This window comes from Vulpes vulpes, chromosome 2 (assembly GCF_048418805.1).
Source record: "Vulpes vulpes isolate BD-2025 chromosome 2, VulVul3, whole genome shotgun sequence".
NCBI classification, from domain to species: domain Eukaryota; kingdom Metazoa; phylum Chordata; class Mammalia; order Carnivora; family Canidae; genus Vulpes; species Vulpes vulpes.
This window is the reverse complement of record NC_132781.1, coordinates 163979729-164007109: the sequence shown is the minus strand read 5'-3', so window position 1 is coordinate 164007109 and position 27381 is coordinate 163979729. Positions and strand designations below refer to the sequence as shown.

At 53.1% G+C, this 27381-nt stretch overlaps 1 protein-coding gene across 6 annotated transcripts; it reads left to right on the top strand.

Moving 5' to 3' along the window:
* The first annotated feature begins 1 nt into the window (after window position 1).
* Window positions 2-27381, top strand: MFN2 (mitofusin 2). 6 transcript variants are annotated; one of them, XM_026011938.2, is made up of 20 exons: window positions 24-341; window positions 2607-2744; window positions 3138-3222; window positions 7029-7207; window positions 10501-10636; window positions 13223-13385; window positions 14069-14193; window positions 15046-15154; window positions 15275-15382; window positions 16636-16789; window positions 17003-17070; window positions 17216-17337; window positions 19148-19274; window positions 19656-19760; window positions 20006-20108; window positions 20522-20742; window positions 21441-21596; window positions 22930-23126; window positions 23967-24101; window positions 25487-27381. In XM_026011938.2, exons 4-20 carry the CDS (start codon window positions 7033-7035, stop codon window positions 25554-25556), a joined length of 2274 nt encoding a protein of 757 aa, XP_025867723.1. In that variant the 5' UTR covers window positions 24-341; window positions 2607-2744; window positions 3138-3222; window positions 7029-7032; the 3' UTR covers window positions 25557-27381. The 6 variants fall into 6 exon arrangements, with proteins under 6 accessions (XP_025867718.1, XP_025867723.1, XP_025867719.1 ...); XM_026011937.2 differs by having other exon boundaries at window positions 52-341; window positions 2603-2744; XM_072751177.1 differs by lacking the exon at window positions 24-341 and adding an exon at window positions 391-679 and having other exon boundaries at window positions 2603-2744.

Sequence of the window (27381 nt, the reverse complement as noted above, 5' to 3'; positions counted from 1 at the left end):
CGTCGGGCGGAACTACAGCCCCCATGATGCAGCGGGAGTCCCGACGCTTACGTCATGCGCCTGGGACGCTCCCGGCGGTGAGCCCACCGGCTGGAGGCGCCTCTCCCGGCGCGGGAGCCGCAGACCCCCTGACCCGCGAGGCGTGGCGAGGGCTGGCGGGCTGAGCTCGGAGCCTCCCCCGCTCCCGCCCCCGCGCACGACTGACCGGGGGCAGCGCGGCGAAGCTGCGGCGCTGGTGACGCGCGCGTCCTCCCTCCTCCGCCTCCCCCCGCCTCTCTCCGGGCGGCGCCGTCTGGTGACGTCGGGGGCATGATGGCCGCCGCGAGGCCGGGAAGGTGAAGGTGAGAGGGCGAGCGCGCCGCGCGGGTGGGGACGCGCCAGGCCCGGCCCGACGAGTCCTGAGCGGCGCGGCGGGGACGCTGGAAGGCCGGGGGGTCGGGAGCCGGGCAGGCGGGCGGCCTCGCCGCGGGGGGGGGGGTCCCCGGAGGGTCCTGGGCGCCCCGCCCTCGCATCCTTCGCGGCCGCGTCGCCGTGTCGCCTCCAGCCTCCTGAGCGGCGTCCGCCTGCCGCGTCCCCGCAGCTCGCGGGGGCCCGCGCTCGCCCCCAGGCCCCGGCCCCGGCCGCTGCCGGCCTCTGCGCCCCGGGCGGGGGCGGCCCTTGTCTGACGCCTCCGCTGAAGGTAAAGCCCCTGCAGGGCAGGTGCTGCTGGGCGCGTCCCTAACCGGGCTCGTCCCTAACCGAGCTGCCGGGCTGCCGCCCTCGGACCGACCCTGTGTCGCCCTCCTCCTGCCACTTCTGTCGCCTCCTCCCAGAAGAGCCTCAGAGGATCGCCCTCCCGACCTGCGAGGGTGCAGGAAGGCGGCTCCACCGACTCGAAAACCAGCGCTTTGCGGGGGGCTGACCGCAGGGCCCTGCTCGGCCGCTTTTAGCAGGCTCTTGCGTCTCTTTTTTTTTTTTTTTAAAGGGTTCTAAGCTTCTGTTTGCCCCAAGGAATCGAAGATTAAGTGAGATATTTCATAGCATCTAGCACACATAGTCTTTCACGTGTATTTTTTTTAATTTAAAGATTTTATTTATTGTTTTTATTTATTTATACTTATTTATCTAGATTTTATTTAGACTTATTTATTTTATTCATTTTACTTATATTTAATTTATTATTTTTATTTATTTATATTTTATTTATTTATGTTTTTATTTATTTTGCTTATATTTATTTTATTTATTCATATTTATTTTATTACTTTTATTTACTTATTTGTATTTATTTATTCATTTTTATTTATTTATATTTATTTTATTTTTATTTATTTATATTTACTTTATATATTTAGATTTTTATTTATTTTATTTATTTTTTCATTTTCATTATTTATATTTATTTTATTTATATTTATTTTATTTAGGGATCCCTGGGTGGCACAGCGGTTTGGCGCCTGTCTTTGGCCCAGGGCGCGATCCTGGAGACCTGGGATCGAATCCCACATCGGGCTCCCGGTGCATGGAGCCTGCTTCTCCCTCTGCCTATGTCTCTGCCTCTCTCTCTTTCTCTCTCTGTGACTATCATAAATAAATAAAAATTTTAAAAAATTATATTTATTTTATTTATATTTATTTTATTTATTATTTATATTTATTTTATTTACTTGTTTATTTTCTAATTTATTTATGATAGTCACAGAGAAAGAGAGAGAGAGAGAGAGAGAGAGGCAGAGACACAGGCAGAGGGAGAAGCAGGCTCATGCACCGGGAGCCCGACATGGGATTCAATCCCGGGTCTCCAGGATTGCGCCCTGGGCCAAAGGCAGGCGCTAAACTGCTGCGCCACCCAGGGATCCCTATTTTATTTATTTATATTTTTATTTACTTATTTTATTTATATTTATTTTATTTATTCATTTTTATTTGTTTATATTTATTTTATTTGTTACTTTCATTTATATTTAGTTCTTTAGATTTTTATTTATATTTATTTTATATTTTCATTTTTATTTATATTTATTTTTTTATTTAGATTTTTATTTATATTTATCTTATTTTGTATTTGTGTATCTATCTATTTATTTATTTAAAACACAGAGAGGCAGAGACACAGGCAGAGGGAGAAGCAGGCTCCACGCAGGGAGCCCAACATGGGACTCAATCCCAGGACCCCAGGGTCACGACCTGAGCCAAAGGCGGTGCTAAACCGCTGAGCCACCTGGGTCGCCCCACACCTAGTCTTTCAATAAGTTCTACTTTTCTTCCTCCCCACCCCCGCCCCCCGGCCTCAGTTTCACAATCCTCAAGCCCAGTCTTTGTCCCCCTGCACTACCTCCTCTCCTCTCCTCTCTCGACCTGCCTTTACTCGACCTGCCTTTACCCAGAGCTCCTGCTTCCCACCAGCACATGGCTGACCACGTGTGTGTGCATACGCAGGATTGTCCCCACCTGTGTGTTGTGTTTTTCTCCAGGGCACTTCCTTCACATCCTATCCTAGTGCGGCCAATGACTAAGCTTCCCTCGGGGATGAGTTTGTTTGGCTTCCAACGTGATTAAACATGTTTTGTGCGCTTTTTCAAACATGCTGCTTGTTGACATGCTCCTTTTCTTTTCCAATAAGTCAGAATTGGTGGAGTCAACACAATCAGTAGTCAACCTCAACCTGAGAGACCGGACAGAAGATAACTCAGATTCTTATCATCATTTTTGACTCCAGCATGCCCATGATGCCCAACCTGTGAAGGTCTCTCACTATCTAAAAAGTAAGTGGTGGCTGTGACATCTGGCACCCTGGATCTGGGTTGAATGGAAAGGGGTGTGCTCTGCTGGCCACCCAGTGGCACATATCTTGGATGGGGTCATCTTTGCACAGAGTTGGGAGTTTTCCAATCTGTGTTGAAAAAAAAACTGTATGTCCTTTCTACTTCCTGGAGGATTTCACTGGTAGTGGAGAGAGCCTGTTTAAAGATTGACAGTTCAAAACGTGGCTGGAATCTTTGGGCTCCTTGAAGTTAGTCTCTGTCTCCCTTGTTCTCTGCTGTACTGGCTCCTCCCTCCCCCTTTCTGCCCAGCAGAGACTGGCTCCTTATCACAGCTCTGCTGGGAGTCTGCTCCGCTCCCTTTACCCTGTATACTCTTTTGTTTCAATTTCTCAGCTTCTCCTCTGCTCCAGTTGTGCCAGCAGACGATCCGTGGACCTATTTTATTTTCCCTGCTAGGAGTTGCTGTGCATAAAACTGGGTAAGGAGGTGGTGTGGATTCAGGGACTATGCTTGGGATCCAAACACACCATGCAGTGAATTTTGTTACTGCTATTCCCACGTGCAAGACGCCTAATACTCCTCAACTAATAGCCTAGGTCAAGGTCAAGCTTTTTTTCAGTTGAGAATTGGGTTTGGTTCTGATCTTAGATTAACATCTGTTAATAACCATGCCCCTAACACTTTCTTGGGGGCGGGAGAGGGAAAGTACCAGGATGAATGAGGCTTTCCCCAAAGTATGTTCCTCAGGATTTAAAAAACTGTTACATAGAAGAAAAGTTCCTTTGGATACATTTGTGAAATGTTGCATTAAATACAGTTAAGCTAGTGTCTTTATAACAGGCCTTCCTTTCCAAAGTCTTTGCTTTGGTCATGTGCTCTGATGGAGGCCGACCATGGTATATAGTGTTTTATAAATTTTTTCTACTATGGAAAAACTAGCAAGTCTATAAATTTTTACCTGGAGCATTGGGTGTACTACATTTTTGTGGACCATACTATGGGAAATGTTTCTGTAAACTATCAGAAACCATGACTTGAAGAGTATTTTGTGGCTATCACAACAGCTTGAAGCATGCCACATAATGTATAGCTGATAGTAGAGCTACTCTGACACAGCTGGCCCCGGGGGACTGGCCTCCACATGCCTGTGGTGAGCCCTGCCCTAAAGTAAGGCCCATCAGGGCTTCCCAGAGGAGGAACAGGAACCCAGCTGCTTCCTACCACTCTGTAAGGATAGGAAGCCAGCAGGCAAAGCCCCAAGATAGTGGGGACCCTGTCTTGGCTTGTGTGTGCGTATTCTGGAGCTTTGGTCCATCTGTGCATGTATGTATGTCCAGCTTGCTCTTTGAAGGATCAGATTTGGAATATGAAAGGTTCAACTCTCTTGATTCCCTGAGCTCCAAACACTAAGGAACAGATGATTCACCAAAATCTGCTCTTTGAGAAAAAAGTAGATTTGTGTATTCCAGGGATGGAAGGGTAAGAAGGCACTCCCAGTAAGGGGCAGTCACTAACTCACCCATGTCTCTCTCAGTTGTGGAGGAAGAAAGTGGAAATGGAAGTAGGTCACGACTCTGTCAGACTTTCTGGTAACTCATTGGGTAGATGAGGAGACAGTGTGATTAAAAAACCCAAAAGTCTGGTAAGGTTGCATGTCCTTCTTGGAGATGTCAGGGAAGGCTTCACAGAGAGCGTGACACTAGAGTTGGGTCTAGAAGGACAATAGGAATGCCAAATGGGTGAAAAAAGAGGATTCCAGGCCAGAAGCAGCAACACAAACACAGAACCTCAGCTTGGGAGTTAACCATGCCAGAGAAATCAGACTGTTTGGATGGGTTGGAGGTGGATCCATGAGGGAGGGCCGGGGCACGCTGCTGCAGGCCGGGGAGTGGTGAGAGCAGGTTAGCTTCTGGACTGGTGTGACTCCAAGCAGATCATGTAACCTTGACCCACGAAGCTTTGAACAATGTGCGTGCCTTTGAATCTTACACTTACTAAACACTAACATTTTTGGGTCTATATCCTTTGGGCTTGGCAACAATGACCCAGAACTTGAAAACACATGCTTCTAGTTCCCTGATCTCAGGGAACTTTCTGCCTGCCAGCAAGTCGCTTCTCAGGCTGGGCCCTGCAGATCCTCAGCCCTGAGCAGACTGTTTACTGGATTCCCTATGGCAGTGGTGGGGGAGCCCTGGGTGTGTTGGTGGTGATGTCTCTGCCCTTCCCCAAAGGCTGGGTATTTGAGGGGAGAGTCATGTGATCTTGCTAGTGGAGTTTTTCTTGTTGCTTTATAACACGTGAAACTACCTGTAACTAGGTACCGTGTCTCCTCAGTCTGCGTGGCGTCACACTTGTCATGCACGTGAAGAATTCCAGGCTCTGAGGTTAACCTGATCAAGTTTATGTGGCCAAGAAGGAGGACAATTTGATCCTAGCTCTGTCTGATTCCACAGTCTCCTCTACAGCTGTATCTCACCCTATCCTGTACCCCTTTTCTTTTCCTTTTGATGCTTTCCTCTTTTTGCACTCGTCCCCTGTTTCTTTGAGAGTCTCACCTGCGGGGCCATGTGAAGCCTGATTTCAGTGCACTCTTCAGCTTTGGAGGAGCCAGTGGTGTTTCTTCCCAATTCCTCTTCTTTCACGTGACCTCAGAAGTCCATGACACATGACCTCCTCCCTAAGAAAATCAGTTGTGAGTTTTACTGAGGAGGAAGGTAGAAATGGACATACAGTTATTTGTCTCTCCTGTCTCCCTAGAAAGCATTAAGGAAGTAATTTGTAGGTTTAGGTGAAATGTCGTTATTTCCCTGTGGGTCTGTCTACTCTGTGGGATGATTTTTTTTTTAATTTTATTTATTTATTCATGAGAGGCAGAGAGACACAGAGAGAGGCAGAGACACAGGCAGAGGGAGACGCAGGCTCCATGTAGGGAGCCCGACGTGGGACTGGATCCCGGGTCTCCAGGATCACACCCTGGGCTGAAGGTGGTGCTAAACCGCTGAGCCACTGGGGCTGCCCTCTGGGATGATTAAATCCTGAGAGCCAGTTTTCAGTTGTTTTACACTTTCTCTAGATGTTCTTTCTGCTTCTCAGGGGCTTGTTCAGTGACCTTTGGCACCCTTGGGAGATTTCTTGTGTGTGTGTGTTCACTCGTGAGCCTCCTCATCCCAGGTGCAGTGAGTGCTGAGTGCTGGCTCTGACAGCTGATGTGCTGTGACGGGAGCGGCTGGGGAGGGAGTGGCCCACAAGAATTTACTGGGTGTGGAACCATAGGACCAGGCACACGCAGCTCTGCACACTACCCCCATCCTTGGAGGAGCCTTTGCCCTTTGACATCCAGGATCTGAGGGTTCTGCAGGAGCAGGCACTTGCGGGAGCAGAGATTACCAGCCACCTTCTCTGGTCTGTTTGCCTCTCTGGAGTTTGACCAAAGATCTCTAGAACTTTGGAGTTAAGCTTCACAGCCCCTAACATATCACTGCTATTTGAAAAATATGAGCCCTAAAGATGTGTGTGTGATCAAGAGCAAGAGAGCTACCTCCCCAGAAACAGACTGCTGAGAAGCAGGTGTTCTTAGTGGTTGTCATAGAATGGTGGTGGGGTTATGGATTTTTCCTTTGGTTTCTACATTTTCTAGAGGGTACACGTTTATAATGAAAGAGACTGATAACATGTTTTTAAGTAAACAGCAGAAGTAGACCTCTGTCACTTGAGCATCACCCATCCTTGTCCACTCCCAACCACCATTAAAAATGAAAACAAAAGACTGTTAGGAATTAGGGCCATCGTGACCTGGACAGCACACTGGCCAGGGGAGTGTGTTGGGGGTCATGGACCTTGAGTGTCACTTTGCTCTCACTGTTTTTGGTATTCAGTGCTTTCTCTCAGGTGTGTGATGTGTAGGAAAGAAGTGAGATTTTAGTCACGCTTTTCTGCCTAAGGCTGAGAGGTGGGCTCTCCGTGTGTCCCTTCCTGATTTCTGCCTGGCCCTCTGAGGCGGTGCGGGCAGGGCCTGCCCCTGGTCAGTAGGTGAGGATCAGCCAGCCTCAATGCAGGGCCTTGGCTCCAGCCGAGTGCCTGTACCCTGTGACAGGGAAACTGCCCACAGGTTCTCAGCGGTCGCATCCTACTCTCATCTTGCCAACCCGGGTCTAGTCCTGGAGGGCCCGTGCTCTTGGTGGTCCCCAGAGCTGGCCCCAGACCTCCCACTGCACCTTGCCGCGGCCCTAGCGGAACGTCCGCGCTGGGCGTCCCTGGCTTCCCTCACACTGTCTTCTTTTGCAGCGCGATGTCCCTGCTTTTCCCCCGGTGCAACTCCATCGTCACAGTCAAGAAGGACAAGAGACACATGGCTGAGGTGAATGCTTCCCCACTCAAGCACTTCGTCACTGCCAAGAAGAAGATCAATGGCATTTTTGAGCAACTTGGGGCCTACATCCAGGAGAGCGCCACCTTCCTTGAAGGTGAGACAGGCAGCCTGCTCGGCCAGGCGCACTCATCTCTCAATTTCCAGATTTAGGTGGGAGGATTTGGGGGTGGGGAGGTAGAGCCTGGCTGTTGGGGAGCTCCTGCCCAGATAGGTTGTCACCTTCAGGATTGTTCTGCTCTTGGAATCGGGTAGGATTGGGCTCCAGGGAGATGGGGCCAGAAAAACAAGGGACCCGTCATTCAGGAATTCTGTGCCATTGAATCGTGAGGGGTAGGTGACTCTTAACCCATGTAGAGGACAAACAGACAGGGGTTTTGAGACTTGCTCAGTACCAGCAGATGACACAGCAGAGCTTTACTGGGTGTCTCTGACTCCTGAACCCAGGTGTTTTCTCTGGCCTGGTTCTGGCCACCATGCATACCAGGCCCTGTGTGGGCATTGGTTGTCCCTGACCAGGGTGTTCTTTCTCTGGTATTTATAGTCAGTGGGATCATGCATCGGAAACTTGCGTCACTGGCACCTTTTCCACTAGTTTCTAATTTGAGTGCAGCCTCTAGTCCCTGCTCGATCAGCAGAGGAGGGCGGGGTCCCGAGGCTCCAGTCAGTCGATTGCCAACAGCAGCCCCTGGCTTTCTCAAGCTCCCTGTCTAGAAGGCACACATTGGCTCCTGTGTCTGCGATTGTCAGCAAAGACCTGGTAGCTGAGTCTCATTTGCCCTTGGTTTCCCTGTTTGTGAAGGAGGCGCTCAGGCGAGACGGGCTTTCTAAGTTCTAGTCTACACAACTCTCCAGGTTGGGTGGAAATGCCCTGGGGACACACTTCACCCTCCACTTTCTCCTAGAGAGTCTTGGCTTCTGGTTGGTTGGTTCACATGACGGGCCGCTTCTTAAGGCTCCCTTACAGCAGAAAGGGGGTACTTCCAGGCCAATGGTCTGAGTGTAGCCCCCCAAATTCACATGTTGGAATTCTAAGACCTAATGGGATGGGGTTAGGAGGTGGGGCCTCTGGGAGGTGATTAGGTCATGGTTGGGGGCGCTCATGAGTGAGGTTAGTGTCCTTGTAAATGAGACCCTGCAGAGTGCTCTAGCTGCCTTCTGCCACATGAAGGTACCGCGGGAAGTCTGTGACCTGGGAGAGAGCCCTCACCCCAGTAGGCTAACGCCCTGATCTGAGACTTCCAGCCACCAGAACTGGAAACAGTACATTTCTGTTGTGTATGAACCCCCCAGTCTGTGGCATTTCATTAGAGCAGCCTGAGCAAACAAAGACTGAGAATGGACTCTCTATGTCCTGCCTAGCGTTGTGCTTGATGCAAGAGAAGGCGTTCCCTACGTGTTTCCTAATTCAAAAATCTGATTTTTAAAGTTACAAGATTGGTAGTTGAAATTATTCCAGTTCATTAGCCATTTATTTGGAGCAGCTTAGGTGTGCCTGGCACTGCATGGAGAGATGGGGGAGACCAGGCCACTCCTCCAAGAGCCCAAGCTGACCACTGGTGCTGCTCTGAGCCACTTCCTGAGGTGGTGCTGTGGATGAGTATGTGCTTAATGAGTGTGTTTCTGTGCTGGCATCAGGAGTGGGTGTTTTGATTGAATATGAGGCCTCTCCTGTTGGAGGGAAGGAGCTGGAGTGCTCCTGAGACGTGTTTAGGACTGCCCTGGCCAGGGGAGGGCATAGTGACTGCCTTGGGACTGGACTCTAAAGACTAGTCAGTGTACTGGCTGTTTCTTTTAGGTGTGACCACATGCTTAAGAGCCCAGCTCCTTCCGGGTGCATTCCAGAGGCCTCGCCCCTGTGCCCTTAGGTGGGAGGAATGTTGATGGTCTGAGGCTGAGGTGACCAATGGACCTGGGAGGCCTTGTTGCTTTGGTCACTTCCTTTCATGGCATCATGTGGAGGAGACTCACTGGGTGGTCCCTGAGTGCCCCTTGTCGGCCCAGTGGTTCACAGCTAACCTAATCTGCCTGGGCTGCCGTGACAGAAATATCACATAGGAGGTAGCTTATCAACAAGAGAAATTTACTTGTCACAGTGGTGGAGGCCGGGAAGTCCAAAGTCAGGACACTAGCAGATTTGGCGTCCAGCGAGGGCTACCTACCCGGACTGCTGTCTTTCCTCTGTACCGTCCCTGGTAACCACATGGCAGGAGTTAGCAAGCTGTCTGGGTCTCTGATACCAACACTAGTGTCAGTCATGAGGGCTGCACCATCATGACCCGTTCCACGGCAGGGGCATAAACACTCAGGCCATTGAGCAGTGAGCGTGTTCCAAGGGGCCAGACACCCATGTACGTGGGCCAGCCTTCCTGGTGTGAGTACTAGATGGGATGGGGCAGGATCTTGCTCAGTTGTTCCCATCATCTGTTCATCTGCCTATCAAGGCCACTGGGAAAAAGCAGTGAAGTGATCCTAGTACCTGTTAGTTTAGCCAGTATTGTGCATCTGCTAAGTGCTGGGACCACACGGGAGATGATGCAGGTGAGCTTGACAGTTACATCATGGTGAGGTAAGCAGAAGGTGGAAGAAGTACAGCGTGCTTTGGGAGCACAAACAAGGAACCTGACTCAGGCTGGGGAGAGCCAAGGAGGGCTTCCAGGGGCTGTGCAGTCCATGCTAGGCTCGAGGCTAAGTGAGAGTAAGCCAGAGCACCTCAAGGTAGTGGATCCGTGCAGGGAGGGGTTGGGGTGCACTGAGCAAAGCCCGGAGTAATGGGGAGGCAGCATGGCGAGGGTGGGGACATGGTGAGGTGCCATGTGAGATGGGGCTGGTGAGAGGCCTGGCTAGAGCAGTAAACAGGGTGGATCAGGAAGGGTCTTGCGAAGGTGCATGGGCTCCCAGTCCTGGTTCTGCCGTTTTAAAAAGTGTGTGACCGGGAAATGACAAGGAGTGAGTGAGACTGTGTTTGGAAGGTGATGAGAACAGTGCCTGGTAGGTAGTGAAACTGTGTTCGTTAAGTGAAATACATACAAGTGATTGGCAGTTAACATTCGAGTGTTTACTTTCTGTATTTTGTTCATTTAATCTTTGCAACAGTGGTAGGAGGAAGGCACTCCTGTTGTCTTTAAGAGTCAGGAGACTAAAACGCCAAAAGGTTCATTTGCCTGAGGTCGCAAAGCTGGAGGAGGGGAGAAGCAGTATTTCCCTTGCACTGACACCCAGGCAGTCTTGCTTCCAGGCCTTGTTCGGAACTGCTAGGCTGCAGCCCCACAGTAGGGATTCGGCCTTTGGCAGGCGATGGCAGGGAGTGCTGGTCTCTGAGGCCTGCAGGCTTGTGATTGTGGAACTGCCTTGACTGTGCGGTAACTCATTTTCAATCTCAACCCCCAGACACCTACAGGAATGCGGAACTGGACCCGGTTACGACAGAAGAACAGGTTCTGGACGTCAAAGGCTACCTGTCCAAAGTGAGGGGCATCAGTGAGGTGCTGGCCAGGCGGCACATGAAAGTGGCTTTTTTTGGCCGGTGAGTCTGTGAAGCCCTCACAACTTCTTCCTGGCTGGACAGAGAGGGGGCACTTTGGGATATTAACCTCTTACCAGGCATGAGGTTTGTAAATATTTTCTTCTGTTCCTAGGGTTGTCTTTTTACTCTGTCGTCTGTGTTCTTTGATGCACAGAAGTGTTTCATTTTTATGTAGTCCCATTTATTCTCTTTTGCCTGTACTTACGGTGTCATATCCAAAAATTTGCTTAATTCAGTGTCCTGAGGCTTTTCCTGTTTTTGTTTTTTTTTTTTTTTTAACATTTTATTTATTCAGGAGAGACACAGAGGGGTAGAGACATAGGCAGAGGGAGAAACAGGCTCCATGCAGGGAGCCCGACGTGGGACTCGATCCTGGGTCTCCAGGATCACACCCTGGGCTGAAGGCGCTAAACTGCTGAGCCACCCTTGGCTGCCCTTTTCCTCTGTTTTTTTCCAAGAATTTTATAGTTGTAGTCAACTGATCTCCTTGTTACACTTTGAGGTCTAGTAGATACTAGAGGTCTGGAGTGTTTCCTGCACCCCTGAGCCGTTCTGCAGTTCTCAGCAGACCCTGGGTATCCTGTAGTTGGAACTAGGCTCTGACACGGTCTTCCTGGAGGGAGCATCAGATCTTATAGGTTAAGGGCCCAGTCCCACAAGACTGGCCTCCTTTCTGATGCTGTTGGGAATCCTGTGCTTCTCTCCCATTGGCGGTACAGTGGACCTCCCTGTGACTCCTCGAGTTTGGTTAATTTGCTAGAGCCACTCACAGAGCTGAGGACGCACTGACTTACATATACTGGTTTGGTATAAAGGACACAGAAGAACAACTTGATGAAGAGGTACACAGGGTGAGGTCCAGAAGTACTATGCTCCGGGCATGTGGATGCCTTCATCAACCTTGAAGCTCATCAAACTTTGTTCAAGATTTTTTATGGAGTTGAATCCACAGCCCCGTTTCCCTGAAGTTGGTGTGTGGGGCTGAAAGTTCCAGTGCTCTCATTTGGTCTTTCTGGTGACCAACCCATTTTGAGAGTAGGGAGCCACCCTTGATCTGCTCATCAGCATAGGCACAAGAGTGCTCAAAAGGGGCTCCCACGAAAGGCAAAAGACACTCCTGTCACTTAGGAAATTCTAAAGATTTTCAGAGTTCAGTGCCAGGAATGGGTGATAAAAAACAAATACGTTTCTTATTTTATCATAGTGCCTTCAAAAAAGTTAAAATCTAACACAGGGAGAAGGCACCTGGACAGGTTGGATGCCATATACACACAGGCGTTATCTGAGGAGTAGGCACTCTGCCTAATGACTCTTCAGGGAGAGAGGGCAGGGATGGGGCAGAGAGAGAGAGAGAGAGAGAGAGAGAGAATCTTAAGCAGGCTCCATGACCCTGAGATCATGACCTGAGCCAAAACCAAGAGTCCGATGCTTAACCGACTGAGTCTCCCAGGTGCCCCTAGCCAAGAGGGTTTTAAAGGGACAGGGTCATTCATCAGTGAGAAGGTGTAGGGGCCTATAACATTTTCTGATTCTGTGTAAATATAGTGGTGCCTGTTTACAGCTTTCAGTGCTCAAGGGTTATGCAGGAGGTCTAATGCCTGTTCTGTGACGTGTCAGGGCTCTCTATTCTCCTACAAAGGGAATGTATGATTTATAGATAGGCAAGGAGGGTTGGTAAATCAGTCACATGCACTTAGGAACCTCTATTAAAGGTCACCATGCTAGGGATGCCTGCGTGGCTCAGTGGTTGGGCATCTGCCTTGGGCTCAGGGTGTGACCCCAGGGTCCTGGGATCGAGTCCCACATTGGGCTCCCCACGGGGAGCCTGCTTCTCCCTCTGCCTGTGTCTCTGCTTGTCTCTCTCCATGTCTCTCATGAATAAATAAATAAAATCTTGAAAGTAAAATAAAATAAATAAATAAATAAAGGTCACCATGCTCGTTATGAAGATCAACGTGGCCCTGACCTCAGGTGTGGTCCTCCACTCCTCGGGGCTGTCATTTCTACAACCTCGTCTCAGAGATGTGGCCCTCACTTCACCGGAAGGTAGAAGAGGGGTGTGACTGGCGAGAGCGATCCAGTCATCTCCCCAGTTGTGACAGTTACCCTGGGGACTGAAGTGTGGGGCTTCACATGTGAGAAGGAACATGATGAGAGAAGAGCAAGAAAATAGGCCTTTGGTGGAAAGCCAGGGATGTTGGGGTCATTCAGCTCAGGTCATTCAGACTGAGGAAGGCCGCCCCAGGGATGAGCCCGTGGTTTCCAGTAGAAACCGAGGGGGTTCCCCTTTAGAGGTGCACAGGTCGTGTCCACGGTGATGCCAGGGGCTTACAGCGGCCGGCGGACTCCAGGAGTGGTTTGGTGTCTGCGTGCTGGGGCTGCTCAGCGGGAGCCGCTAGCAGGGAGGCTGCCGTGATGAACCAGCACATCGCAGGCACCGGCCAGAGGCATTTGTCCACCCGCCGCTCTGCCTGGCTGGGTACTGGTGCCCCCGCAGAGAACGAGACTTTGGGCTTCGGGGCCAGCAGCCTCGCTGTGGGAGCCTGCAGTGCCGGAGCTTCCCTGATGGCCCGTATCCCCTTCCAGGACGAGCAACGGGAAGAGCACCGTGATCAATGCCATGCTCTGGGACAAAGTTCTGCCCTCTGGGATCGGCCACACCACCAATTGCTTCCTGCGGGTCGAAGGCACAGATGGTCATGAGGCCTTCCTCCTCACAGAGGGCTCGGAGGAGAAGCGGAGTGTCAAGGTGAGGGTGCCGTGGGGGTCCCCACCAGCTGGAGTGCGCAGCCCTGGGTGTGCTGGCAGCCTTGGAGCTTAGACCAACCAGGACGTCCCTTGTGACCCGGCCATTGGCAGCCCCTGGGAGACAGCGGTGCCCCCCATGGAGGGAGGTGGGAAGCCCTGTTGGAGCTGAGCTGTCGAGGAGGTGCCAGGGATTCAGGGAGGCTCAAAGACCCTGAGCACCGGGAGTCAGGAGGCCCCAGTGCCTTGCGTGATGCCAAGCAGAGGGGCTGGCCCCTTCTTCTGCCGTGAAGAGCACCTGTGCCCCGTTTCCGGAGCGGTTGCTAGACAGCGGTTCTCACTCTGGCTCTGATTCTGAATCAACAGCTAGTGGCCTGTCCGTGTTTATTTTCTGAGAGCCATTTGCTTTCCTGTTTGGGGCCAGATGTTGCTTTCAGTTCATAAAGAGCTCATCAGTGCCGAATAACCGCAGCTTTAGGACAACATCCAAGAAAGAAGTTTGAGAGAGGAGTGAAGAATAGTGGTTTCTGACTTTCAGCTCCCAGCTCTTGGCTTTTTTGTGTGAAATGGAAAAAGGTCAGGCTGCAGTTGGGCTGCCGTACCGTGCGTGCCAAGCTGCACGGGCAGCCTCCTGCCTGGTGACTTCCTCAGCCCTGAGCTCTCTTCCTTTCCCTCCTCCCCCATTAGACTGTGAACCAGCTGGCCCATGCCCTTCACCAGGACGAGCAGCTGCACGCTGGCAGCCTGGTGAGTGTGATGTGGCCCAACTCCAAGTGCCCGCTTCTGAAGGATGACCTTGTACTCATGGACAGGTAAGAGGGAAATAGCCTCCCTGGGGTCCAAAACGGGCAGTCCCCAGGTCTCTGTTTCTGTGTCATCCGGGCCAGGGTCCCCAGGGCCTGTCATTGCTTAAACAGACTGCTTTTCAGACTGGCGCAGCCAGGTCCTCCTGTCCACTGGATCTCCTGGGGGCTGGTTACTGTATCCATTGCCATCACTGCGCTGGAGATGTCCCAGTGATGGTCTGTCAAGAGGTGGGGGGGCGCCCAAAAGTTAAGCAGGGTCTCAGCCTCAACCCAATGTTGGTGCGCATGTTAGAGGTGGGAGCTGGTGGTGGTGGGGTCCAGTGGTATTCTGCGTCTCTTGAAGGAACACTTTGGGGTCGGGTTAAAACTCCTCTGGGAAGTACAGCACTATAGTGCTTATGGGACTCGCGTGCAAAATTTTATCTTAATTGTGTATTTCCAGGGTAAAGTTACAAATGGTTATTTATTTTTTCTTAAAGATTTTAATTCTTTATTCATGAGAGAAGCAGAGACATAGGCAGAGGGAGAAGCAGGTCCCCCTCAGGGAGCCCGATGTGGGACTCGGTCCCAGGACCCCAGGGTTACGACCTGAACCAAAGGCAGATGCTCAGCCACTAAGCCACCCAGGCATCTCCACAAATCATTGTCTTTAAAAGTGGCATAGAGATGGAACAAAACATTTTCAAACCATCCAGAAGGGTATGAAATGAAAAGTAAATATCCTTCCAGTAAAGGTCAGGCCGGGTTGCCCTGAGATCTGTGGCTTTGTACCCCTTTGCCTGGCTGCCCTTGGGCCTGTGCAGAGCAAGAATAGGGCCCCGTGTGTGAGCCTGATGACAGTGTGCCCACCACCCCTAGCCCTGGTATCGATGTCACCACGGAGCTGGACAGCTGGATTGACAAGTTTTGCCTGGACGCCGATGTGTTCGTGCTGGTGGCCAACTCAGAGTCCACCCTGATGCAGACGGTAACCCCTCCTCCTCCTCTTCCTGTGCCCCAGAACCCAGCTGAGCGGGAAGGGGGGCATGAGGCTCACAGGGCCTTGGCCGCCAAAACCCCTCCTACACTGAGGTCTTTCCCCCATCAGGAGAAGCAGTTCTTCCACAAGGTGAGTGAGCGCCTGTCCCGCCCAAACATCTTCATCCTCAACAACCGCTGGGACGCGTCTGCTTCGGAGCCTGAATACATGGAAGAGGTTGGTGGCTCTTTATTCGCCAGTCTGGGGAGTGCCGCCCATGTGTCTGCCCAGGGCCTCTTCCAGCCTGTGACTGAGTTCACCACCAGGGATTTCCCCTGCATTCCCTGGGGTCCCTGTGGTGTCCTCTGAAGGCTCTGAGAATGCTCCCGCCACTTCCCCCGTTCCCCTCCCCGGCTTCCTCTACTCTTGAGATGGCTGCCATCCGGGTCTGAAAAGCGTCCGCAGCACGTCAGCAGCTCCCTTGTCTGAGGCCGGTGCTCACTTCGGTTCATAAAGAGTGAATCGCAGTAGAACAGGCTCAGCCTTCGGTAGACAGCCAGGAAAGAAGCTAGGAGGAGGAGCGGAGAATACTTGATCCTCCCTGACTGTTCATAATTTTTTACTTGTTCTGTGTGGAAGGAAAGGGAAGAGACGGGAGTGCTAGATTGGTGACGGGGGATGAAGTGCACAGCCGCCAGCTGACGCCAGGCAGTGACTGGGACGCTCCTCGCCTGAGAGGTGGATGTGACACAGTTGTTGAAAGGAAGAAATGGGCTAACGAGGAAAGCAGCTGGCAGGAGAACCCTGGGATTTCAGAGCTAGAAAGGATATTCCAGTGGTGGCGCCCACTCATTTCATATTCGAGGCCCTGGGAGGACTCGGCTTGGCAGGATGGAGCCCAAGGTTAGGTTCCTTTCCTGGAACCTGGCTCATGGGTTCCTTTCCTCCTGGGGCAGCACAGTGAGACCGTGTGCTGGTTCTCACAAGGGGCAGTTTGGGGCATATTTAAGCCTTTCTTTTTCCTTTTAATTTAATTTTTTTTTTTTTTTTAATTTTAGAGAGAGCACAAGTGGTGGGGAGGGGCAGAGGGTGAGGAGAATCCGAAGCAGACTCCATGCTGAATGTAGAGCCCAATGTGGGGCTTGATCCCAGGATCCCGAGATCATGACCTGAGCCCAGCTCCAGAGTCGGATGCTTAAGCGACAGAGCCGCCCAGGCGCCCCGCATGTTTCAGCATTTCTGCTTCTATTTGCATGAAATAGTTGTGGCAGCCTATACCCCAAGGAGCCCCTGTCATGTGGCTTTTGGGGACCGTGGTGGCTAGAGAACTGACGGTGGGAGATGAGGTCGTGTGTGTGTACATTTGGAATAGTGGACGTGACTCTATTATATTACCTGTTCTTTAGAAGAAAGGCACAGGGGGCTGTGGGCTCCGTCAGGAGGGGCCCACCGGCACCCCACCTGGTCTCAGCCATCCGCTTGGGCCTCAGGTGCGGCGGCAGCACATGGAACGTTGTACCAGCTTCCTGGTGGACGAGCTGGGTGTGGTGGACCGAGGCCAGGCCGGAGACCGCATCTTCTTTGTGTCTGCCAAGGAGGTGCTCAACGCCAGGATCCAGAAGGCCCAGGGCATGCCCGAAGGAGGTGACCCTCGAACGGACTTCCTTTCCCCTGATGTTTAGGCTAAGTCTGCTTCTAGAAGCTGGTTCTGAGAGTGAGGCAATAGGAAGAGCCTTGAGCAAGAAGCTCTTTGCTTCTTGGCCACTGTTTTAAGCCCTGTGCCCGGTCTGCTTGACTTTGGGGGATTTCATCCCTTGCCCCAGTTACCTCCGGACTCACGTGGTGCAATTCTCCTAGGGGGCGCTCTTGCAGAAGGCTTCCAAGTGAGGATGTTTGAGTTTCAGAATTTTGAAAGGAGATTTGAGGTGAGCCCTTTGATTCCGGTATCTGGTTATTCTGTGCCTCCCCGGCGCCCACCAGCCGTGTCCCTGGTGGTGAACGCCAGAGCTTGGGCCGTGGCTGGTGGACCCTGGTGGCCTCTGCCTCCTCAGCACCTCTTGTCTGTCCCAGGAGTGCATCTCCCAGTCGGCAGTGAAGACCAAATTCGAGCAGCACACAGTCCGGGCCAAGCAGATTGCGGAAGCGGTGCGTCTCATCATGGATTCCCTGCACATAGCGGCACAGGAGCAGCGGTAAGAACCGAAGGTGGTGTACCCACGGGGGGCAGTGCTGGGAAGTGATCGCCTCACCCCCGCCTGCGGACGGGCCGGCAGAGCCGAGTGCCTGGGTTGCCACCAGGCCTAGTTGGATCCATGAGGAGGAGCCTGGTGAAGACAGCCTTCGGGTGTCTGGCTGTCCCTCGTGGTTCCCTGAAACGCTGCCCCACAGGCACATGTGGAGGCCTCAGCGTGGCACCACACTGAGCACCACGGCATTTCTCAGAGCTTAAAGCAGGACAAATTTGTAATTTTTAAAAAAGATTTTATTTTATTTTAAGTAATTTCTATACCCATTGTGGGGCTCAAACTCAGAACCCGGAGAATAAGAGTTGTGTGCTCCACCAACTAACTGAGCCAGCCAGGTGTCTCCTCCAGGATTTTTCTTTGTTCTTTTCTTTTCTTTTCTTTTCTTTTCTTTTCTTTTCTTTCTTTTTTTTTTTTTTTTTTTTTGATATTTATATTAGAGAGACAAAGAGGTAGAGGGAAGAGCAGAGGAAGAGAGAGAACCTCAAGGAAACTCCCCACTGAGCGTGGAGCCTAATGCACAGTTCGATCTCATGACCCAGAGATCATGACCTGAGCTGAAATCAATAGATGCTCAACCGAGTGAACCCAGGTGCCCCACCCAGGACACTCATTTTATAAAAATAACCTTTTTTTGTAGAAATTAAAATCTAGGAAAATAGAGAATAACATGAAAGCATCTTGCTTCCTTCAATGTTTGCTTTATATTGTTTTAAATTAAGAAAAAACCCATTAAATACCTTTCAATTCTTTAGCCCCTACCCCACCGTCATCCTGCCCATTCCTCAGAGGCAAGCACAACCGTGGATTTGGTGTGTAGCCATTATCCATTTAAAAAGTGCTTTTACATAAACTCTGAAGAATCTGTAACGCTGCTTGTATGTGCTTTAAATATGCAGACATCCTGTTGTCCTGGACGTGCTGGTGCACCTTGCGTTTCTCTCTGCTCAGCATTGGTTTTGCCTCCTGCCCTGCTGATTACACAGAGTTGGAGTTTATCACTGTGAACTGGCATAGAGTATTCCCTTGGGACTATACCTCATTTTAAGTTTTTTTTTCAAATTTAATCTCCAGACCCACCCTGGGGCTCACAACCCAGAGATCAAGCATTGGATGCTCCACTGACTGGGCCAGCCAGGCACCCCTCCCGTGGATTGCTTTTTAGATTCTGTTATTTTCCTATTGCAAATCCTGCTGCTGCTGTGGGCACCAGTTTACGTGTCCGCTTGTGCACGTTTGTAAGAGTCTGTCTGAGATTAACTCCCGGAGGTGGAACTGTTCATCTCAGGGTGTGCGCATTTTCAGTTTTACCGTGTTTTCCTTTGTCGTTCTCTGCGTGTGTTCCCAGTCCCACCAGCAGTGTGTGCTGGGACTCTGCTTTCCCCGAGCCTCGCCCGCACTTCAGACTCGGTGACTTTGTCAGGCTTGTGCCTGTGTAGAGTAGTACCTATTTTTTAAATTTCATTTCCCTGATGACTAGTGGGGCTGAGCTTTCTGTTTTCCTATGTTAATGAGCAGAACTTGTTGTAAGCCCCCTGAAAGCACCCGCCCCACCCGCCCCCACCTCTCCCAAGTTGGAGGGAGTTGGGAGGACCTCGGAGTGCGTGGCTGGCACCTGGGAAGGGCAAGAGCGCATCTCTGGGCATGAGTGTGAAACTGCTGAGGCACAGCAGGGCCACACGCAGGCTTCCCGGTGTCCCCTCACTCCTCCACGTGGCTGGGAGGGGACCCGCTCTTGAAACCACGTGCTTCCTCTCAGGGTTTACTGCCTGGAAATGCGGGAAGAGCGGCAAGAGCGGCTGAGGTTCATTGACAAGCAGCTGGAACTCCTGGCTCAGGACTACAAGCTGCGGATTAAGCAGATCACGGAGGAGGTGGAGAGGCAGGTAAGGATTGCTGCTCCGGGGAGAGTTGGGCTCCAAGTAGCGTCCAGGGTGCTGGGAAGGTGAAAGAGTACACGCGTCCTCATCCTGGGGCCTCTCAGCCTTCCAGAAGGAAGTTGTGGCCCTGACTCGGGCGCATAGTGCCCCCCACCGCCAAGGGCTCCCTGGTCCGTTGTGTGACCCAGGGCAAGTCCTCGTCCTCTGGGCCTCCCATCTGTAACATCCCTTCTCCCTGCGAAGCTGCCCTGCCGTCAGTGAGCCGAGGAGCCTGCCGGCTCTCGGGGAAGCTTGTGCGGTGGGTGAGAATCGCTCAGGCTCTCCTGGTGCCGCAGGACGGATCCACGTCGCCCTCCAGCCCGAACGGTGTGCTTTGCTGTCCCGCAGGTGTCCACTGCGATGGCGGAAGAGATCAGGCGCCTGTCTGTGCTGGTGGACGACTACCAGATGGACTTCCACCCCTCCCCAGTGGTCCTCAAGGTCTACAAGAACGTGAGTCGTCGGGCAGCCCGTGTTCTGGGCTCGCTTCTGTCCCTTTTGTCCACTGGGTGGGATCACCGCGTAGGACAGTGATTCAGGGCCCCTCAGCCAGGGCGGCAGGACCCGGGCTTCCCTCAGCACTCTGAGGTCATCTGCAGGGGGCGGGCTGACAGCCTTGGGTTTCCTTGTCCCTTGGCTCCTCAGAAGGGACTCCCGAGGTGGGGTTGCTTCTCTTAACCTCTCCCTTCCGGATTCAGGAACTGCACCGCCATATAGAGGAGGGACTGGGCCGGAATATGTCCGACCGCTGCTCCACGGCCATCAGCAGCTCCCTGCAAGCCATGCAGCAGGACATGATAGGTCAGTGCCTGGGGGCTGGCGGCCGGGGCCTTTGGGATGCCCCGAGGCCCGCTTTGGGGTCCAGTCCTCAGAATGATTCCCTTTCCTTGTCTGTCACCTTTGACAACGAGTTAGTTCAATACGCTCGGGTTCTTGGGGTGTGTTGTGCTTTCAGTCCCCACAGGGAGCCGTCCGGGGTTACCCTGTGGGACAGTCACAGGCTGAGGTGTGGCCAGGCTTTCAGTTCACACGGGGCCTAAGTGTCAGCAGGTGTGGAGGGCCCTGGGGAGGGCCACTTGCAGCCCCGCGAGCCCACTCTTCGCACACCGTCAGCACCCTGGGCGGTGGCTGGCGCAGCCTCTGTTCCAAGGCCGGGCACCGGTGTGGCCCAGGGCCGAGCTGACGTGGCTTCTCCTCATCTCCCTTCCTGACAGATGGTTTGAAACCCCTCCTTCCTGCGTCCGTGCGCAGTCAGATAGACATGCTGGTCCCTCGGCAGTGCTTCTCCCTCAGCTACGACCTGAACTGTGACAAGCTGTGTGCTGACTTTCAGGAGGACATCGAGTTCCATTTTTCTCTCGGGTGGACCATGCTGGTGAATAGGTTCCTGGGTCCCAAGAACAGCCGCCGGGCCTTGATGGGCTACAATGACCAGGCAAGCAGTGGCCCTCACCCTGGGATTGCTGGAGGCCCGTCTGCACCCTGCCTGCAGAAACCAGGACCGGTTTTTTGTTTTTGTTTTAGATTTTATTTATTTGATAGCACAAGTGGGGGGTGTGGGGAGGAAGAAGCAGGCTCCTCACTGAGCAGGGAGCCCAAAGGGGGCTCGATCCCAGGACCCCAGGGTCATGACCTGTGCTGAAGGCAGACACTTAGCTGACTGAGGCACCCCGACGTGCCCACAGGGATCGCTCTGAAGGGGGTTCCCTGCCATAACAGCCATGGCACCTGTGCTGCCAAATTTTGCCACAAATCAGTCGAGTTTTACCCTAAGCACTGATATTTATGAAACTTAAAACATTAGCTAAACTTATTATGTATGTAAGTATTAGATGTGGAAGTTTTAGGTTTATCTACATAACATGTTTCTCAATTTAGATCTTAAACCACTCGTGTCCACAGCACTGAATTACTGTGTGTTCTGCTCCTGGTGCACGTCCTACACTTTGGGGGCTGGCCAGTGCTCCCTTGGGGCTGGCGCATCTGTCATGAAGCCTAAATTCTTCCTTGCTGCACACAGAGCTTATTTTTATTGCCTTTTGGAAATTGAAGAGCCGCGCTGTGTCCCTGTTCCCGGACACCTGGCCCTGAGGCTCACCAAGTGTTCTTAGTCCTCCTGTCATGTCTCTTCAGGTGCAGCGCCCCATCCCTCTGACGCCAGCCAACCCCAGCATGCCCCCGCTGCCGCAGGGCTCCCTCACCCAAGAAGAGCTCATGGTTTCCATGGTCACCGGCCTGGCCTCCCTGACGTCTAGGACCTCCATGGGCATTCTCGTTGTCGGAGGCGTGGTCAGTGACAGGCCCACCTGGGAAGGCTGTGGGCAGGCGGGCAGGCAGGCGGGGGCTCCTGCTTTGGCTCAGTGCGTCACAGTGGGCGCGGAGCATTTTCACGTCCACCAGTGACTTTTCACTGTGGTCTCACAGGTAGCTGTGTAGAGCTGTAGACTAAGCTTTAGTGTGTATCTGTTGACTTCTTTTGGTCTCAGTCCACTAATGTGACGATTAGACAGCACCAATCCCAGAGGAGGACAACCTTGCATAGAGTTAGGATTGGAACTGTGATCTCAAGCCGTGTTTGTCCCCAGCAGGGCCTGCACCACACAACAGTCAGGGAAGAGACTTGAGAAATGGACAGACCGGGGTTCTAGAGAGATGGGTGTGCCCAGGACTTCTCTTTGGAGGGGACGCCAAGAGCAGAACTTAAAGGGTTTAGGACAACGAGCCCAGGCTGGGCTTTGAACCCTTGCCTGTCTCCTGGTTTTCTTGCCCTTCCTTTTCCACTCCAAGGCCTGAGATTGCAGGCTGCCTTCTTGATAACTGGGGTGCTCCCCAGTCCTGACCCCAAGACACACAGAGGCCAGAGTAGGTAATAACACGTTGAGCTTTCCTGACAACATGGCCTTGCTCTTTCTGCCATGGTTTTTAGAGCTACACATTGGTGGCAGGTGTGGCGGTAACAAAACTGCCAGGAATTGTACTCCATTTGGAAGGCTGCAGTGGGACAGATCTGGGGCCCCTTGCCCTCCTCTCTGTAGCTGGTGCATGCTGTGCTGCTTTGTTCATGGGCAATGACCTAGCAGAGGTTTGGTAGGATGTGGGTCCCTATTGGTCATGTGACCCTTTTAAATATCCTGTTTTACCCAAACAACCCTGAGAGTTGGGTGAAGAGCATTATGCATCTTTTGGGAAGATAGGTTGTTAAAAACTTGCCCAGGTGTCAACCAGGATTAGACAGGCAGCGCTGAAGCCGTGATTTTTGGCTTCACATCCACTGCTCTTTGACCGTAACCGCACTGCCTTGAACCAAAGCATCATAGACCAGGCCAACAGAAGCCACCCACTGAGCAACGAAATGCAGAATGCTTGTCAGTGTCGTCAGGACGGAATGTCACTTTACAGCATGCCTGCATTCGTCTTTAAGAATTCTGAGTGGGTCCATGCTTCTGGTCCTAACACCACTTCCCTACCCCCCACCTTTGCACAAGTCATGTCATGTGGCCAGCACTGAGTTACCCTTGTTTCTGAACTGGGGGTCTTGGGAAGGTCCTGGCTATGGCAGGCTGAGGGGATGGGCAGGAGGACGGCAGAGAGTCTGCGTCAGCTCATCCCTGTGCCTCTGCAGGTGTGGAAGGCGGTGGGCTGGAGGCTCATCGCCCTCTCCTTTGGGCTCTATGGCCTCCTGTATGTCTACGAGCGTCTCACTTGGACCACCAAGGCCAAGGAGAGGGCCTTCAAGCGCCAGTTTGTTGAGTATGCCAGCGAGAAGCTACAGCTCATCATCAGCTACACTGGCTCCAACTGCAGTCACCAAGTCCAGCAGTGAGTGGCCCCCCCAGTGCCCAGGCACTAGTGCCACCTCCTGTGGTTCAGGATTTCCCTCTAGCTTTCCTGTGGACCTGGCCTGGAAACCTTCAGGTCCCGAACATCATCTGCCCCTGGCCTTGAGCTGTGCAGTGTCGGCTCTGGGACCAGGGACGGGGAGAGGGGTCTGTCTGGGGTCACCTTATGTGCTGGGTTGGGACCAGGTAGGAAGGAAGGAGGCTACGGGAAGAGCAGGGACGTTACTTGTGGCATTTATTAAAGGTGATCTGGAAGGGCTTGGTTTATAGGCATTGCTGTGAGCTGCTGAGCCACGGCCCTGCCTTCCTGGCACAGCTCTGGGCAGCTGGGGCTGGATTGCCTGGCCTGACTGCTAGAGGGGAGTGCTGGCTTGCCTGCCTTACATCGCTGTGTGGTCAGCCCCTTTTTAGGCACCTTGCCCCCAATTTTCCATTTTCTCTGTGAACCCTTGGAAATAGATGCTGTTTGCATTGGCGTCTCCTTTTTCCAAACGGAGAAATTGCACCTGGAAGAGTAGTCTCTTTCCCCCTCCACTGGGTGATGCACAGCAGAGCTGGGATCTGAATCCTGGACTGTTGTGCCCAAGCCAGGGTGCTCCTGGCTGTCCCGATGGTGCCGATGCTGTGCGTGTGGTGGTTGTGACCTGCACGGTCTTGGCAGGGGTGGGGAAGTTTCTGCGGAACTGGGATGGTGTGGGGCCGAGCTGCCAGTGGCTGACACGTGGGCTGGCTGCTGCCCTGCACTCGCTTGGGTTTAGCCAGTGCCATGTTCTGCAAAACAGCCTTGTGGACCGGTTGATCCCGATTCCCTCTCCCTCAGGGAACTGTCTGGGACCTTTGCTCATCTGTGCCAGCAAGTCGACGTCACCCGGGAGAACCTGGAGCAGGAAATTGCTGCCATGAACAAGAAAATTGAGGTTCTCGATTCACTCCAGAGCAAAGCAAAACTGCTCAGGTGAGGCTGTCCTGGGAGGCCAGGGGGCTCTGGTGTGCCGCTGGGCACAGTGGGTGCTCCGCTGCTTGTCTGTCTTGGGTGTGGACGTGAACCTCATTATGTCAGGTGGCACACTGCTGGGTGCTGGATACGGCGCCAGCGCTGGAGGTCCAGCAGGATGTTGAGTCGCTGCCCTCCAGATGCTTGCAGCGGGGCCGTGTGGCAGCTGTGGAGGAGCCAGGCGGTGTGGTACCGTCGGGTTCCAGGTCACAGGCACCTTCTCCTTAGTGGCATGTGTCTGGCACTTGAGGGGTGCTGTGCCACTCAACCTCAAGGGCTCGCGTGACCCCTTTCCTTTTTCTAAAAGGGAAAACTGGGGCCTCCAGAAGTTAAGGAACTTGTTTGGGGTCCCGTAGGAGATGGTCAGGCCAGGAATAGGTGTGTGTGGCTCCAGCACTCTGTGACACTTTGCATGTTGATTGTCTTTCATTGTCTCCTGTGTACTCGGAACCCTGGGCTGGACCTGCTGCACGCTTCACTCCCAATTCCGTGGGAGCCCAGGGCCGGGGGCATGCTAGCATTTTTACCCACAGGAGAGCTGCGTAAGGTCCCTGGTGATGGACAGGGCATGTGTTGGCACCCACATCCCCCCCCCGGGGGGGTGGGTCCCTGTTGAAAGTCAGTGCTTTCCTGGAGAGGATCAATCTCAGGAGCAGGAGGCCTGGGTTCTGGCCCAGGTGCTCATGTTCGGGCAGACTGCAGAGCTTTCTTAGGTCCCCTTGTTTTCATCTATAAAATGGAGCAAGATTTCATGATAGCCACAGAGCTGAACCTAAAAGTGGTGTGCAAAGGTTCTCGGCCCGCTCAGCCCCAGATAACATCAGTACACGGGGACCCTGTGCTTCCTGCCTCTGCCCCTGACGTCAGTGCCAACCCCTTGGCACATAGTGGACTTTCCCCTCCCTCGCTGTGTGGATGTGCCCTCCCCGCCCACCAGCTGGGTCAGTCCTTTCTTAGGGACACGCGGAACGACGCACAGGGTGTGTGTGTGGTGGGGGCTGCCTCTGCTGCTGTCACCAACAGGGATGGGGTGAAGCCGTAAGGGCTGCAGATCCAGCAATGCAGCCCCTCTCCGAGAAGCAGGAAAACCTAGTTCCAGACAGTTCAGGGACTTGCCTGTGGTCAGGTGACCCAAGCGTGTGGCTTGAGGGTCCGAAGAGCTCGACTTTGGGCTCCAGTGCTACAGTGTGGCTGTAGGAAGTTACGTAACGTCTCTGGCCTCTTCCTCATCTGTGCAGTGGGAGCGATTGAGGCTCCACGTCATGGGAGCTTAGAACAGCCCTTGGCCTGTGACACTGTCACCTGTGATCGGCTCTGAGTGCCACAAAACACCCTTTTCTCTGCAGGAACAAAGCTGGTTGGCTGGACAGCGAGCTCAACATGTTCACGCACCAGTACCTGCAGCCCAGCAGATAGTGGGCAGCCGAGAGCCGGAGCCTCGTGGAGAGGGCGGTGCCGCCAGCGCTGTGGGCTCCCAGCAGCTCTCGCGCAGTTCCTGCCCGTTGCCGCCGCCCCGAGAACGAGAGCACCCCCCGTCTCATACCGTTTTGAGCCCTTAATTGCTAGGTCTTCCCCCTTCGCCTGCTGTTGCAGGAAGACCTGGCTTGTGCCCCTAGAGGAGACTTGTAACGATGACCGTGGACAGCATGGTACAGGGAGTCGAGTGTCTGCTTTGTCAGGTGCGCTGGTGGAGAGTCCCGCGAGTGCTTGACGGGGTCTGGGAACTGCCCGCACCGCAGAATGCCTGCTTGCTGTCACGCAGGCCCCCTCCTCCGCTGACACTACCGCCGACCCCAGCACCCCCGCCTGCCGCACACCCCAGCACATGCAGAGCAAGGCCGCCTTGGGGGGTTGAGTTCTTCCCAGGTTGCATAGGAACAAGTTCCAGAAAGGCTGAGTCCATCGCAGGAGGGCTGTTGCCTGTGTGTCAGCCTGGCCCTTCCGCTTGCACGCTTCGCTCTGTCGGCAGAACCTTGCAGACACGTCCTGGAGGTGGGGCCGTGGGGATTGTAGGCCGAGGCAGCCTTGTGCGGTGGGGCGGGTGACGCAGAGGTGCAGAGGTGACTGGCTGCAGGGTGGGGCCGCGTGCAGAGAGCTGCCGCCGGTAGCACGGCGCGGGGCTCGGCTTCCCTCTCACTGCATCCCTTGTTCCGGTCTCGCTCCTTAGCCCGTGTCATCTGGTTTTATTGTTGGTCAGAGATGGTTTGGTTCAAGGACGTTCAAGGATGTAGCAGAAGGAAGGATGGTAGAGGGAGGGGAGGTGGGGGTCGCCCAGGACAGGGTGGGGGGAGGTGGGGAGGTGGGGGGTGGAATGTGGAGTCCATGGGGAACAGGGAGGGCTCGCCCCTGCCGCCCTTGGCCACCAGTCCTCTGGGCTGAGCCTCCTGTGCCTCCGCGGCTGCAGCTGGTGGGGGACGGCGTGGGAGGGCCAGCCTCCCTGCCTCCCTGCCCCCCAGAGCTCTAACTGACCCCCATCTGGGCCTCGTGTTGACTTTGAGAAATGTTTCCTGTTGAGTTTGGGATTGTTACTGGTTGGAGTGGGGGCAGGTTCCTGTCTCCACGGTGTTAACTGGGGCAAGCAGCCTTTGCAGTTCAGGTCAGAGAACTTCCTAGAAACCAGCAGGTCCTCTCTCCCAGAAAGAGGTGGGGCTCGTCCTCTTGAATCCCCCCGCCCGCCAGCTTCTGGGAAATGGGTTGGTGGCCTCTGCTCTCCGCCGGTGGCCACGCAGGTGGCATCCTCTCCAGGTGCCCGCTTGTCTCAGCCCTTGAGCGCACCTGCTGTGTGGGACACGTGCTGGACTCTGCCGAGACCGCCGCACGGCAGGGGGATGCTGGGAGCTTTTTGCCAGGCCCAGGTGGTGGTCACTTCAGTGTCAGGAAAAATCAGGGTCACACAATCCAGTGAATTTTGTGCTTTATCGGGGGGAAAAGAAATTACTTAAAAACTAAACATGAATTTTTTTGAATGTAGCCCCTGGGCAATAAATGGAATTTTGAGTTTCTTACACAGTAAGTAGGATGAAATGTTCCCCACTGAGGACAAGACTCCGGCAGAAGTGTGGCAAAAAGCACTTTAATTTAATGCTGCTAACTTTGTGTTTATGTTCCTTTGCTGGAGTGTGAGACCTGCTCGACACAGTGAGTTTCTTGTCTGATGTACTTAAGGTGACATACTTGCCTGAGTTACTCCTGTATCATTGCTGATAATATTGGAACTAAAATAAAACCTCGTTGGAAACAC

Bases quoted from the DNA above. Each gene is read 5' to 3' on its own strand.
- MFN2 (XM_026011933.2), top strand. From the start codon at position 7,033: ATGTCCCTGCTTTTCCCCCGGTGCAACTCCATCGTCACAGTCAAGAAG. The intron at 19,761-20,005 runs GTGAGTCGTCGG...TTCCGGATTCAG, and splicing joins TCCTCAAGGTCTACAAGAAC to GAACTGCACCGCCATATAGA. The intron at 20,109-20,521 runs GTCAGTGCCTGG...CCTTCCTGACAG, and splicing joins CATGCAGCAGGACATGATAG to ATGGTTTGAAACCCCTCCTT.